At 37.8% G+C, this 16,076-nt stretch overlaps 1 protein-coding gene across 1 annotated transcript in view; it reads right to left on the reverse strand.

The window, feature by feature from the left end:
• Positions 1-16,076, reverse strand: part of tusc3 (tumor suppressor candidate 3) — an 81,791-nt gene that overhangs the window by 13,091 nt on the left and 52,624 nt on the right. Inside the window, exons 7-8 of the mRNA XM_062430469.1 lie at positions 4,459-4,522; positions 1,242-1,316 (exon numbers count right to left, since the gene is read on the reverse strand). Coding sequence (XP_062286453.1) covers positions 1,242-1,316; positions 4,459-4,522 — 139 coding nt within the window. The remainder of the gene's footprint in view (positions 1-1,241; positions 1,317-4,458; positions 4,523-16,076) is intronic.

Raw genomic sequence — 16,076 nt, forward strand, 5'->3', positions numbered from 1 at the left:
CATGAGAATCGAACAAGTGAACAAACGTAATTCACTGAACCTGCTGCAGCGGTTCTCATCTGGCTGTCACCCTGGACACCCGAGTATCACTGAGTCTGCTTCGCCATGCTCAGAGCTCTCCGGAAAGTTTGCCCATCATCAAGCCTCACCGTGGAGACAGTAGGAAAACCATCTGCCATGCTTCTGTCTCGGAGTTGATGCAAGAGCTATGCAAAAATTTAATTTCTATTGGCTGTTAGTCTTGGCCCCTCATTGCGTTTTTGACCTGATTTTGATGACATTCATTCATTCTGAGGGCAGTAACTTGTTCATTTAATTAATCATTCATTCATGCATCCATTAATTCATCTGTTTTATTTAAATATATGTACACATTCTAAGTTTTCATCCCTATCCCTTGGTAGTTCAATAAATATCTTGATTTACTGCCACGTCGTTGCATTTGTCTGTTCCTTTAAGCAGAGATGGAGTTCAGTGTAAGTAAATGTTCCTTCTAATTTATTAATAAGTCAATTGTTAATTAATTAATCAGTGGGGGTGGTGCCCCTATTAACCTTACAAGTGCCTAATATTCATTTCAAGTAAAGCATTATTCCTACACAGTGTAGCCTGGAGATGGTTGGGAAGCCAAGTAATGCAATTTGATGTGATAGAGTGGTAGCCCGGCGAAGAAATAACCTCTTATGAAGTCCAATCTTAAAGAAGGAGAATCCTCCTACCAGTCAGGGTAAGTAAGACAAATCATAACCTTAGTGGCAAAAGGATTTCCCCACTGTTAATGCTACAGTCAGTATATCAATAGAGGAGCCAGTAGATTTTATTAAATACCTAACTTGCCTAGGAGTGTAAGAAATGTGGATTCATTAACATATGTATAGCTGAACAATATCTGTGTGTGTGAATGCATGAGTGACTTATCAAAATATTTTTCTCAGTTATAATACTAATTGTATATCTCATGAAATCTTTGTGCCACAAAAATTGAGCCTCTCCAGCAACAGTGCTACCTTGTAAAAAATGTATTACAACAAAAACATATTGACTGTGGCAAGGATAAACCACTTACCTGGTAGCTACAAGGTGGCTCTTACCACTATGCCACCCAGCATGAATGCAAACACACACCTTGCTTACACCTTCTGACACTTGGAACACCCAGAAATTGGGGAATTGGAGCTTGAAAAAGGAGAGAAAAACGACAATAAGAAGAACAAAAGTAGAAAACAATCTTCTCTACTTACTTCTTCTCTTGCCAACATCTCCCTTGGAGGTGGCAGCTTCATTCAGCAGCACCATCCCCATGGTGATTGCAGCATCTGGGACATGGTTGTCAAGGAAACAACACATTCGCATACAAGAGAGGGAAGGCTGGATGTACACACTGCCCCAGGAAAAACTGCTGGACACACAGATGTACTTACAGATACACACATATACAGTGTATAACGAAACTGAATACACCCAACTAAAATGTTAAGTAACCTTGTTAAGACTATGGGTAGGCCAGGGTAAAAGCTCACATGGCAACACAAAATCAACAAACTGTTTCTTCAATTTAAGTAAAAATTCAATAAATCTGCACTGTTGTTATCTTGGCCTTGGAAGCAAAACACCGTAATAGATTCCCAATTCAACTGTAGACTTTAAACAGACTGACAACAGAAGTGACGGAAGTTTACACATTATTGGTTTTGAACACATCCTGTTTAAATAATCGAATAAGGAGAAAGCACAGTTTGTTTACAGAGGAAAATACATTATTTTTGATGCTGTAAAACAGTTATGGTCCTTGCATCTGTAGAAGACCTTTAAAGACCCTATGCAAACAAAAAACAAATGGGATTAACAGGAGCTACAAGGAAGATTGTAGTTGGTTCAATATAGTCTTGCATATAACTAAAACCTGTCTCTTGGAAACAAATGAAGCAATTAGGCTATTATTAATTAACTCTGTGTCTGATTACTGTCTAGCAAATTAATAGGCTGGTGAATGGGTAGTTTTGGGTTGTGTTCATCAAACTTGAATTTGAGCTTGACCATGAATCCACTGTAAAATCACTAAAGGTTGCAACTGGCTGCAAGCTGTGTTTTTTAGGCTGCAACTAAACTTTTCTTTCTTTTATGTTTGTTTAATACGTAACAGTTTATCTCAGAAAAATAATCTGATAATGTGTTCTTTATTATCTATCAAAAACATGATATAATTTTTTTTCTGAAACTGGTGATCTCATAGAAAACTGCACTCACTGAGTTTTTGAGTTCCTTCATGCACAGAATGTACTTGCAGAGTTTTACCAGGTGCAATAAAGGAGCTGATTGCCTAATAAGCTGCTGTCTTATGGTATGTTCACATATGGATACAAAGCATGTGTGTGTGTTACAATGAGCACGTAATTTACATACTGCTCTCTGACTGGACAGTTGTTTTCTGAAAGTTTGGGAAGTAATGTTTAAGTCAAGCCTGATTTTGCACACACATAAAATAATGATCCCAGTCTCTTCCACACAGCGAGGCATGCAGCCTATTAATTAAACACTGCTATTGGATCAGTACTTCAGATCAACCAATACCCAAAGCCCAGATATCGGTATCAGTATCAGGACTGAAAAAGTTAGATCAGTGCATCCCTACTGCAAACTGAATGAAAACAACAGCACACATTTTCACAACACCATTTTCTTAGTACATTTGGCCCTGCATATACTTTAAAGATCTCTGTTTTACAGAAGGTGGTGTTACTCCATTCAACACCTGAGTTGTACTGACATCACTGCAAAGCACAGCCTCATGTGGCTTAAGACATTACAGATTGTTTTCTTCAGTGTGCTCTGCATACTGATCCATGTAACTGAAGAAAACCTGATGGGGGGAACAAACAAAGGCTGTCGCATGGGTGGATACAGAGCAGAATTCGAGGCATCCTCTTGATTATATGGTAAACAACATGATATGCTAGTCTGCCATGAAAACTCTTCTCACACAGCAATGGATCTGATACACTGGAAATAGCATCCTGGGTGGTTGTAGAAAGCTTGCAATAATACGGTCATGATGACAAATAGAGACCTATCAGTATACTGTATACTGTAGAATAAGCCTGTACAACAGGATTAAATTTTGACAACAAAAGTAGAGTTTTCCAGGTCCTGCACGCATCCTGCACTCGCACTTGTTTGCATCAACAGAGCACAATGTGTGAAGTACCACCTTAATGACGCTTTTCCTGCTTGGCTGATTGTTATTAAAGCCAAATTAGCATATATTAAGGAAAAACGTACAATATTTAAGAGGTTTCCATTACCAAAACAAGAAGTCTGAGTGCTGAAAGCTTAAGTCCTGTTTTCCTTGGCCTCCTGCTTCGAAATATATAGGCCAATATAGGCCAATCAAACAAGCAGAGAGGTTTTGCCTGCATCTGTCTGTCTATATGTCCTTGTGGAGGTCAGAATTCGAGAGAAATACATATATACATATAATATATCTGTGTTTCTATCTCTTCCTAAAATTATATTCCCATCCACCTACATTTGGTACCTGTGTGTGTGTGCGCGTGTGTGCCCGCATTAAGGAATTAAACTGCATCAATGACTGTTATAAAATGTGTTTACACCACCTGCACAGACAAGAAGAATAGGTGTGTTTGCATTTCAGCAGGTGTGTGTGTGTGTGTTTCATTTAGATGTAATCAGATGGGCAGAAGAAAAAAAACAAAACTGTGTGAGCGTGGACAAACAAATATTGCTCTGCAGCAGGTGCGACCTTGGACCTGCTATTTCCTATGGGGATGAGCACAACAGCTAGGAATGAACGGTATCATTACCCACACACATACAACATCAGCAGTCCAAGTACACACGAGTACACAAGCAGACAGAGAAGTAGACAAACACAAACAGAAACATCTAGCCTGCCAAACAAGTACACAGGTAAACACACAGAGACCCAGCCTATCATTAGAGGTTGAATTTGAAACAAATCAGGCAAGGAGGTGAAGTTAAAAGAGGACAATCACTTCTCTTTGTATTGTCTGTTTGTTCAGTCCAGAAAGTGGCCTCCCTATGGAGACTGCACACAATGCTTTTTGTGTTGTGAAAATGAATGTAGCAGATAAACTTGGATGTTGCTTCAGACATATAAAAAGGTATTCATAGGAGTTGTATGTAAGCAAGTGAAGGTGCAATTGTGGTGAGAAAAATGAATGAAATTTGTTGCAAATTTGGCTAATGTACATTTCACAGAGTGCTGAATTGCTCAGGACAATTTGCATTTTCCAGCACTGTGTTTCAATTTATGTCAACACATGAAACACACACACACACACACACACACACACACACACACACACACACACACACACACACACACACACACACACACACACACACACACACACACACACACACACACACACACACACACACACACACACACACACACACACACTGATTAAAGGATACTCAGGAGAAGGATGATGTGAGACTCAGCCACAAACTGAGCCTGACTGCTTCCATGAATATAACTCTGGAGAGAGGAGAGAGAGAAACAGACAGACAAGCAGACATATTAGTTTAAAATCAAATCAATTCGAAGACACGAGAAAAATAAAAGTGAGGGAATTGGATGGGCTTAGCTATGAAAAATTAAGAACAGGATTTTATGAGATATCCAGTGGAAATGTTGGAAACAGTGAATGAAGGAAAGTAAGAGGTTGAAAAATCACCAATAAAGATAAATCATAACCTCTTGTGACAAAGGTTTTCATTTTTCATAAAGACATACAGAAAAAGTAAACACAAGATCCATCCTGAGGCTCCATCCATCCATGTGGCTTAAAAATCTACAATGATGCCTCATATCTTTTTATCCTTTGAGTACAATGACTGTCCTAATCAAAAGCAAATGTGGACCCTGGTTTTTGGAGTCAAAAGGGCATCCAATGGATCCCTGCTTAATCACATCTTTTGCTTTATCATGTTAAACACAGGGGAAACAGAACAGACTGGCCCACTGATATGTTTTCATTGCAGTATGGGAGCAGCAAGATGTTGGTGTATGTGTGTGATGCACCGCTCCATGTTTTTTTCAAATGTATGAACAAGAATATGTAATTTCCGTTTGTGCAAATAAGGTTAAGAGTTTGTACATGTATGTGTGTGTGTGTGTGTGTGTGTGTGAGCCTGTGTTTTTTGAGTCATAAAGAATTCTTCTGTGTAGTACGTAGGTGTAAAGAGGTGCTACCTTTTTTCACTGAGTGGGCAGAGAGGTCAATCTACCCCTACAGGAACACTCATGATCAGACACATACACAAGATCATATGAACTTAAATTCACTGCCCAACCTCTAAACTGAGAATTGTACTGCTAAACTTGCCACTGTTGTACAATCCTCACCCAATGCATCTATCCTTCCTTAATCTTTCAAAGAGAAAAACAGGTAAACACTGTCAAGCAAATCTCTAAGTATCTGTTTTATTACAGAAAACAACACAAAAATGTTCTGACCTCAATCATTGACATATTACCAATGTATCCCTTCATATGACCTTTAAGCCTTTAAACTGGGGTGTTTTCAGCAGGGACTGAAGATGCAGCTACAGTACATCCTCTGTTTAGGTGAGCAATTTACAAAAGGATGAGGATGCTGCATTGAATGATGCTAGAAAAATCTGTGATACAGAAAGTAAGACATCTGGGTATAGAGTACTGGAGCCCCATCGCAAAACATTTATAATATGAGCATAGTTGGAGCATAAATTACATGTTGTCTTTTATGTTGATCAGTTCCTACTTATTCTGAGGGTTGTTCTTGTGTTTAAGGTTGAGGATCGTGTTTAGCTTAGAAGTAGTATATTGGTTACAGGTTAGGTAGGGGAATTTAGTTGTTACGTCCACCAGAATATGTACATCCGTGATACTGTAAATATGCTGTAATTGGCTGACCAATAAAGACACATCTTTGTACAAATAACTATAATAGTCTGTATTACAGTCTGAACACTGACCTCTTTTAAAGCACAGGCTGATTTTATCCCATTATCTTAAACACTGAAAATGGTAACGAACAGTACAATATTTAGGACTCCAAGCTTCTTTGGTATGCCAGTGGCCTAATTCAACTGGCATCTATCTGTGTGATGGAGGTAGGGCAGAGAGAGAGGCAAAGAGAGACAAAGAGGAAGTCTGAGACAAATAGATGGAGAGCGAGAAGAAGGAAGTCTTTCAGTGTGTTTCACATTGTTGAATCCCCACTGATTATTAGTTTCTAGGTTTATGGCACATCTAGGGTCTGTTTTTCCACTTGACTGCCCCAGTGTTCATTTCTTTTTCCTATCAGACAGGAATGAGGATGGAGAGATGAATAGAAGATGACAAAGAAGGAGGAGTAAAGGGTGGGCAGCTTTTTCTTGCTTCAGTGGAGAGAAATGAAGAATTTTTTGTACTTGAGAGCAGACATAAAGACGACAAAAGACTCAAGCCTGAAACGGATACCTTTGTCTTCAACACAAACCTGTTGTTCTGCACTAGCTGGAGTTTTTCTTATCATGATATTTTATTCATTGAGTAAATAACCAGGGCTTCTTCATTAGCACAATGAACAAAAGTATAAAAGCAGTTGCAAGAACAATACTTTCCACTCATATCTTAGGATGTCTGAACTTATTGTAATTCTAATTATAACCATTGTAATTACCTCTCACGACTCAATCTGATCTCAATCAAGTTGGTCAGACACAGACATACACGGTCATAATGCTGACCCCGCTGTTGTATAAAGTGTTAAATTCCAGATTATGCGATCACTAGCGCAAGGGTTAGGGCAATTTCTCATCTAAACAGACAGTAAATTAATGGGGAGAAATACAAACATAGAAATAAAGAAACATATTATGCTTCAACTTGCTGACAGAAAATTCTTAATGTCATTTGGCTTTGAGACAAGCATTCATATGAAACTGGGGGGAGTGACTTGAGTGCTCAGTGACTTGCACTGTTGTGAAATACTATGGTACAATACGAATCAACAAAACTACAAACTATAGCCATACAGAGACCAATGTAAGTGCAACCTTGGTGCAGTGAATACACCAGGAGTAGATGAAGCAGGTTAAAGGAAATTGTGTAGAGGAAAACAAAACATATTACAAATAACATCACAAAAAAGTTTGGAAAACAAAAGTTTAACGAGACACAAGTACATTCGTATCCAAGGGTGGAATTTTTCTTCCATTACTGAACCTAAGTAAACATTACTTCCTGCTATTTTTCAATACACTGCTCTCTGCGTGTTACCTCCTCAACGTAAACAGAAACGGCAGATAGAGGCTAAAAGCAAGAGCAGTGCTTGGGGGATGAAAAATTCCTCAATCCATGGCCAGGCACTTCCAATTAATCTGATTGATTAGAATGCAGGAGTTCCATTCATTGGTGTGCAGTTCTGTGTTTGTGTGTGTGTGTGTGTGTGTTTCAGCGTATGTAGCTATGCATATGTATACTAAAAACTAGCAGGTAAATGTGTGTTTGCGAATGAGACTATTTAGGGAGAATTTGTCAGCGTGAAAGAAAGTCTGTGTGTGTTCACTAGAGAAATGTCCATTGAGGTGGTCTAGAAGTAAAAGCAGCCATAGATCATTGAGCTAACATGGAGATGAATGGAAGCGCTAACTCAACAGTCCAACTCTACAACTCGCTTTCTAGCTCTCTTACTTAATCAAACATGCACGTTACCTACACAGACTAACATATATACTGAATGCATACAGTTATACATATGGCTTGGTGCTGAATATAGCCAGATATTATTCAAAGAAGGGGCTGTTTTATATATTTATTTAAATGACAATTGACTCAGACAAATGAATATATTTAGACACCTCTATATCAAATAGATAAAGACTACTTTGAAAAAAATGCTTTTACCAGCAAATATACGTCAAGAGAACTTCGACAAAAGGCTTTCGGAGAACCATCACCTGATATATGGCACATCAACAAAATAGCCCTACTGAACTAATACAGCCCTTTACACCTTCAAAGTACAGGGACAAACGTACACCTTACCCATCTCTATAAAAGCCTGAATCAATCCTGTAAATGCTTGAATCAACTTTTATTAGCATGTGTGTCTCATCCAAACTGCACTACAATGTTGGACCACATGGCAAGGACAAGGGCAGGTGGCTAGTTAAAACTATATAAAGCCCTTACAGCCAGCTGAAGATTTCCCATTCTTCACAACATTTATTGGAAAGGCTACAGGAAGACATGTTTAAAAAGCACGTTAAAAAGCAAGTTTTGAGGGTTTTTATTGACCCTTAAGCTATTTTCTTTTTTAAATAAATGAAACATTTTGAACTTTGAAGCTGAAAACCACATTCTAGATCTAACTAGAACTTCTCACATGAATCATTGTGTGACATAATTCAGCACTTAATAAGTTGGAGTGGAAGCAGTGGGAAATATGAAATCATTGCACCAGGGAACTTGTAACATCCTATCAACTAAAAGGATGAGGCAGGCAATATTCTATATTGTATAATTGTTAACAAATCCCAAATCCCTGAGAACATAAATCTTCAAAAACAGGTCAGGAATACATAGTTAAAAAAAAAAAAAAAAAAAAAAGGCTAAACCATTACCAGACCTACCAACTCTCGACACATTTTTTGAGAACCACTATGGCGACCTAGATGCATCAGATGTGAATCACTGCTGTTCCCACAATGAATTATTGTACATTATTATTTGGACATTTGCATACATGTACGCATTACAGTACATCATTTGCATACAAGCAGCAAACGGACAAGTGATGTGAGGAATGCCTGTTTTGTATGTCAAATGTATATCAAACCTGTGAGTGCGATAACTCATTTCATTCAGAAAAAAACAAAAACTACTGTACAAAGTAAAATCTTTGGTCTTTTTATTTTTAATTGTAGGAGGAGAAAACAAATCATGTCAGCTTAATGTCTTGATTGGTTCAGATATATTCTTTATCCATTATTTAAGTGTTAAAAAAAAAAAAGAAGAAGACCCCTCATACCAGAGTACTTTGATGTCAAAATGTATGACTGCTATGCAAAAAGTGAATAGCTTGGCAGGTCTGCATTTCTCAGAAGAGGTATGCATTATAGTTTTTAGCAAATGTGAAACAAATAAAAACATTGTTTATGCTAGGGATTACTTTTAGCTGTGCAGACATTTGGTGACCTATGGCGCTTTTCCACTATACAGTTCTAGCACTACTCGGCTCGACTTGGTACCAGGAACGACCTTTTCCATTACTTCATAGTACCTACTCAACGTGAGTGGGGTCGTCATAGCACGGCACTACTAACAAAGTACCAGGTACCAGGTACTATACCTAATGGAAAAGCAAAAAAAAAACACAGTAGAGTCGAGTCGAGCCGAGTAGTGCTAGAACTGTATAGTGGAAAAGCCCCACTAGTGAGTATTTACGTGCATGGCAGCAGAATGGTGTATGTAGGGTCTACTCAAAAAAAAAAGTTAATTGTAATAGGAACATGTCACTCAGGGCAATGTGGCTGACGTTTTTTTTTACTAGTTTTTGGACAACAATGGGATGAATAGACTGTTTCAAGATTGGGATACACGGACAAAACTTGTTAGCAGGATCTAGTAATGCTGTTTTTGTTGAGAACGGGAAAAATATGAAATATCAGCAAACTTATGTTGAAATCAATAATTTAAGAGTTAGTCTTATATAAAGACATGTCCACTTTTTCATAACAAAACCATATACTTTAACTGTTTTTGATGTTATTTACCACACAGCATGCTGACACATACTTTCCCCTTTTTAAATATCCTCACTCGGGCTCATATTCATAATTTAAGCAGGTTCACGTTGCGGAGCTGTCTACTACTGCTCCAATTAATCTGATGGATTACGTTTTAAGATCCACATGTCTGCGAATGAGGTCAAAACATTAAATCTGTTGAAATAATGTAAAAATGATGTATATGAAAAAAGAAATCAGACTGACAGGTAAAAGAAATGTGTCTTCTATAGTTCGGTTTGTATGGAGATTAAACCAAGTTAAAGTCTGTTGAACTTAAAATTGTTTTCACCGAATGAACCACCTGTTTCAGCTAACATGACTTATTATGCTATGAAATTATGAGCATAGGTCATTGTACAAATGCTAAAGAAAATAAATCACTAATAAATCTACCTTTGTATTTAAATCATCACTGGCTATTATACACATTTCAAATACACTTTCAACTTGAACACATAGAAAGTCTATTCACAATCTAACCTAAATTTGATTTGACTTTTTCTTTTAATGATGGATCACCATTATAAACAAATTAAGTTGAAATCTAGGTATAATGTATTGCTCTATAAACTGTTGTACTTTCCAGATGAGGTAAAAGAATTGTTACTCAGTTGTTATTGCCTATAGTGGACTACGCTGACACTTTCCCAACACACCGTCAACCCCTCAATATTATTTACAATAGTCTCTGTAGATTTATATTAAAGTGTTGCTATCAAATTCATCAGTGCTCCATGTATGAAAATTCTTTTTTATTTCCAAAACTAATGAAGAAATTGATATGCCTTTAAATTTAAAGCTCCTTCTGACTGGAACAACCTGCTGAATGCCATAAAAACAATAAACTCATTTGACCTTTTTCGGTACCCTTTCTTAAAATATCACGTTGTTGCTTTTAATTATATCTTCTTGACTTGTATCATTATAAGACTTTTGCTTGCTGCTTCACTCTGTTATCATTGTTGTTATTATTATTATTATTACTATTACTATTAATAATATTATTATTAGCTTCATCATTGTTTTTTTATTATTTCATAATAACATGGAAACCTTAATTCATTTATTTATTGCTTGGTTAGGCGCTGTGGTTTTTTTTATGGGGGTGGGTGGGTGGGTGGGGGTGGGGGTGTGTGGATAATGTGTTGAAAGCCTCTAGTCTAGTATATTGTATGTTTTGTGTTGGACCCCCTCGAAAATGAGATCTCAACGGGCTATTCATTAAATACATTTTTGTGTAAATGATGGGATTATTCCTCCAGATAGTCTTGAGAAAATAAATGATAAAAGGTTAGCTCAATCAAAGGCCCACATATCAATGTTAAATCTCTAAAATAAATCTAAACCCCCCCTACTCCCACCCTGAGGATAATTTACTATATTGTTTTTTTCAATTAGCATACTCCTGGAGTCAAGATCCAGGAAATATACATGTTTACATTCTTTCTGTGTGTGTCTCTGGTCATTAACTCTTCTGAATACATCAACATTAAAAAAACTTTGTTTATATAAGAATTGCATGACGCAATTGCCCATTTCTCAGGATTTGAAGCAAATTAGGTGTCTAACCAAGGCAGACGTATAACATCCATTAACATATACACACACATACACACCATCCACAGAGAGATACGCCACAGGCATCTCACATATATATTTTTATGTTAAAAGCATCAATGATTTCCTAAATGTCTCACATCCTAGTCTGTTACATGTTACAGAAAGCCTAACAGGAACAGCACCTATTAAAATGTTATAGATGACATCATGGGAAGCAATTTTTTAACACTGATAACTCAATGTATGTGGGCAGTGAGTACACTTTGTCCCTCCTTCTTTACTTATTCTCTCTCTCCAAAATCAAACCATTGTAGTGGTAGTTGTTAATAGATGTAGCCCAGATAACCTTTACAAATGGCTATATTCATCCTTTTCCTGTATCATGTATTTGTGTGGATAGTGTGTGTTTTGTTTGGTAAAGGTCAGGAGGCACTCAGACAGGAAGAGGGATAAATGAAAAGTCAACAAAGCAGAAAGTACAGAGAGGAGAAAGAGTAAGCAACAGTGATGAAGAGAGATGGGGTGGAAATATATGCTTCATTTGTATACACAAAAGATAGGTTTGACTGTGTTTCTGTGCGAATGGGTATAATGACAGGCGATCTAGGAAGTGAACCCTGCAAGGTGCTCTGGGCGGTAGTGTCAGCTGAATACACACTACATAAAATGAGAGCAACAGCGTGAAAGAGAAAACCATGAGGGAGGGATAGATGTTAGCAGCATGGTACAACTACACTGAATCTGTAAACTGAAAAGTAAACAAGCAGTACTTTTTGTATGTACAACAGAGCTCAGACCTGAATTGTGAGTCAACTGAAAATGTTGCAAAAATCAAGTTGGACATGTTGTGCTCTGATCTAAGGGGTTGCTGGGGTGGTCTGTGCTGTCCCAGATCCCCGCACCCCTTCCAATAACAGGTTAGCATTGATTCAGACCACAGTTTAAACTCAAATATATTATTGTTGCCTATGCTAAAATTGTGCTTAATGCTTGTATTTACAGGGTCCATGTGCATTTGACCCAAGTGGCATCCCTCTTGGCCATCGCTAGAATACTCTTCAAAGCAAGGTCCATTCATTCTTTCCCTTTTCAAAAATCTAAGGCCACCAATAAAGGGATTTGACAAGCATCCATCTAACCACTGCCATGGACAAGATTTTTTTCCTGTTCATAGAAATAATGAAGGGAGAAGCAAATGGTAAAATGAAAGCCCACCTGCAACCTGAAACCTTTAGGACTGTAATTGGGGGATTTGGGTGAGTTATTTTACTGCTCAAAATACAACTTCCTATTTTGAGTGGCAGTGAGATAAACTATTTTCTTCAAGCATGTTCAAGTTAATTGTAATCGCTTTTAGATCCATCAATGTATATGCATTGAAACAATAGCATTTCTACTTGGCCATGGTGCACAAAGCAGTAGTTAAAAAGATAAAACAGTTAAACAGATGTGCTCAAATAAAACTACAAGGATAAAACTTGTTGACTGTAACAATATGCCTCCCCTGACAATTTTTGCTATATACACAGACTGGACAGGCAACATCCAGCCCTGGTTGGATATATTTATAGTTGCTGGATGATGCATTCGTAAAATAAAGCTAAAATAGCAATAAATCATGTTTGATTGATAGCTATAGTGGAATTTGAATATTTATTAGTTAAAAGAGAAAAAATACTGCAACACATCACTGATTTAATGTCTTTCTAAGCAGATCTAAGAGCATGTGGAGAAGGATTTATCCAGAACAGCAGAGGGACTATGAGCAGGTTCACTGAACCCTTCATTTGAACAAATATGATAGTCTATTTTAGGAATTCAGGTGATGCTTTAAAATCTCATTATCTGCTCACTGTTTATGCAGTTCAATGTTTACACAGGCCATGGAGAGTTTTGTTTAATTACCCAAGAGTCAATTAAAACCATTTAAAAGCTGTTTTTTGTTTTTGAAAACATGTCAATCAGTAAATGAAATGACTTTTCATTGCCTCAAGTTTAATTAGCGTTTAGTGTTTTTGAAATATATGGAAGGTTTCATCTGCTGACAAGGAGCTGTCAAAAAGAGCATGCACATACACACACACTTGCAAATGAAAGGACTGCTGGTTCTATCACATTACTCTCTAAATAAATCTGTGGCAGGAGGTAGGGGGACAGCATTTTATACTCTTATTTCCTTTGCTGGGGTACCCTTGAGCAAGGTAGTTAACCCCCAACTGGTCCAATAAACCTTCTCAACAGCCAATATTTACACACAAATGTATTCCCTTTGTTTTTCCTTTTCTCCCACCCCCAGTGGGTATGTGTTTAATATATGGTTCTTCATTACAGTTTTCTTTTAAAAACAATGGTTCCAATCACTTTGCGTGTGGCTGTGGGTGTGTGTGGGTGTGTGTGGGTGTGAGTGCAGCGAGAAAAAGAGAGACTGATGGTCATTGTCTACTGGTCTGAACAAATATCCAGCATAAAGGACAATTTATTTCACTGCTTCACTACACTGTTCAATTCACTCCATATCGGCTCAAAACACACAGGTAAACACACAAGCATTCTCTCTCTCAATCAAACACACACAGGCACAGACACACACAGACACACAGACACACACACACACACACACACACACACACACACACACACACACACACACACACACACACACACACACACACACACACACACACACACAGGTACAAAAAAGCTGGCATACCACACACCCTCACTGACACAGGAAACACACTGATGCACACTCCTCAAGCCAAAAGTCATCTAATTGCAGAGAGCCAATAAAAGCGACTGCAGTGTTTCTTTAAAATATGAAAGGTTAGCAGTTATGTAGAGAGGGCTGCTGCCAACAGCTGCCATAAGCCATCAACCAATCATGTGAAATCAGCTGGAAATATGGAAATGTCATCAGCCAATAGTGTGGAAATAAGGAAGTGCTTCGCCGTAGTAAAACCAGGGGAGAACATTTTCTTCACAAAAGGTACCCCACCCCACTCTCCCTTTCAGGCTGAAGCTGTTTACACCATGTTAATATTAGAGATGTTTGTAATTAGATACTGTTCAATAAATCACCTTCATCATTAACATCTGTGAGTTTTATGTTGCAAGTGATTGTTAACATTTTGAGTGAGTGTGTGTCATTATATGTGTGAGTTTGTCTGAATGGTGTCTGCATGTTTGAAGAAGTACATATATACGTGAGCTCAGGAATGGTTCATGTGTATACTTGTCTTAGTGTGTGCATATTGTTGTTGAAGCACTGTGTCTGTGTCTCATTGTGTGTGTGTGTGTGTGTGTGTGTGTGTGTGTGTGTGTGTGTGTGTGTGTGTGTGTGTGTGTGTGTGTGGGTGGGTGTGTGTGTCTGCGTAAAAATGAGCTAGCAGTATTTTCTTGGCTCCACAGTGAGACGCCCAATACAATTTCATCTGCTTGCTCGTGCTATTCGTCAGTTGACAAATCCTTTCAATACAGTCTACCTGGCCTCGCTCGCTCATCATTTTAAAGGAATTACACTGTCGGGGGGAGAGAGATAGCAAGGGAAAGTGAGGGAGAGAGCAAGGGGGGAGGTGTAGGAGATTAGACAGGAGGGTTGAGAGGAAGTAACATAAAAATAGGAGGGAAGGGGAACAGGAAGGATAATAGGGGTATCTTTTTAATATAATCTGCCTGGGTTGAAGCCAATCAATGCTGGAGGACAGGGAAAGGAAAAGAGGGATTTATGGAGAGCAATGGAGGGAGGATAAAGGTGGAAAGTGTGAAAAGGAGGAAGAAATAAGAAAGAGATGAGGGCCATTTACACAAGATCTAATGTAGCCATCCCTGCTGCTATTCTGGTGTCTACAGTGTCTAGAGAGCAGCAATCTGGCCTGGAAACTCAAGAGAAAGTGGATGGGCTAAAACGTCTACTGTACGTTGCTGGGGTTATCAATGAGACTACGGCTGTTATAGAAGGATGATTAAGGTCAGGCTATGAGACATATGAGGTAAACCCTATAGCAGGGATTACCAGGAAGTTGTAAAGCCAGCCCATAATAGGCTCACATATTTAACTGGTTCACATATTTTCTATCAGTACAGGGTTGACTAAAAGCAGCATATGAGGTACATCATACCAACAACATCCTGAAAAGAATATGGATCTTAGTAAGTATCTGAAATAAATAAATAATAATAATGCATCTTTCTTGGTTTACTTAATCTGTATAAAAAAAGTTGTGTTGTTTACATGTTTGTCATTATTAGTTGTGAAACTACACAATCACTGATGTTCAAGCTGTTGTTTCTTCTTTAAAGATAAAAAGCCAACGTAGCTATCTAGCAAGCCACAACCTACAGTGATGTAATGTTGTCTATTACCATAATAAGGCTGGACCTATTGCTCTAATATTAAACCTTCTCATCAGGGAGAACTGGTCAAAGACTTGACACATAACCCCTACAAGTGCACTGATGTTCTGATGATTAATTACTTAAAGGGAAGCCTTTTAATATATAAAAAAAGGAAAAAGATAGGGCTGTTCACATCATCTTAAAGCTTAGATTACATTGCCAACCAAAAGGTGAAACACTGGTAATTTTGTTCTTTAATTGCAGTGTGATATAATATGATTCAGACAGTAAATTTCATGGTAGAAACTTAGATTTTGCCCTATATTTAAGAAATAACAAATATAAAAGGAGAATGGCTTTTTGTTGTTTTAAGCATT

This window comes from Scomber scombrus, chromosome 2 (assembly GCF_963691925.1).
Source record: "Scomber scombrus chromosome 2, fScoSco1.1, whole genome shotgun sequence".
Classification (NCBI taxonomy): domain Eukaryota; kingdom Metazoa; phylum Chordata; class Actinopteri; order Scombriformes; family Scombridae; genus Scomber; species Scomber scombrus.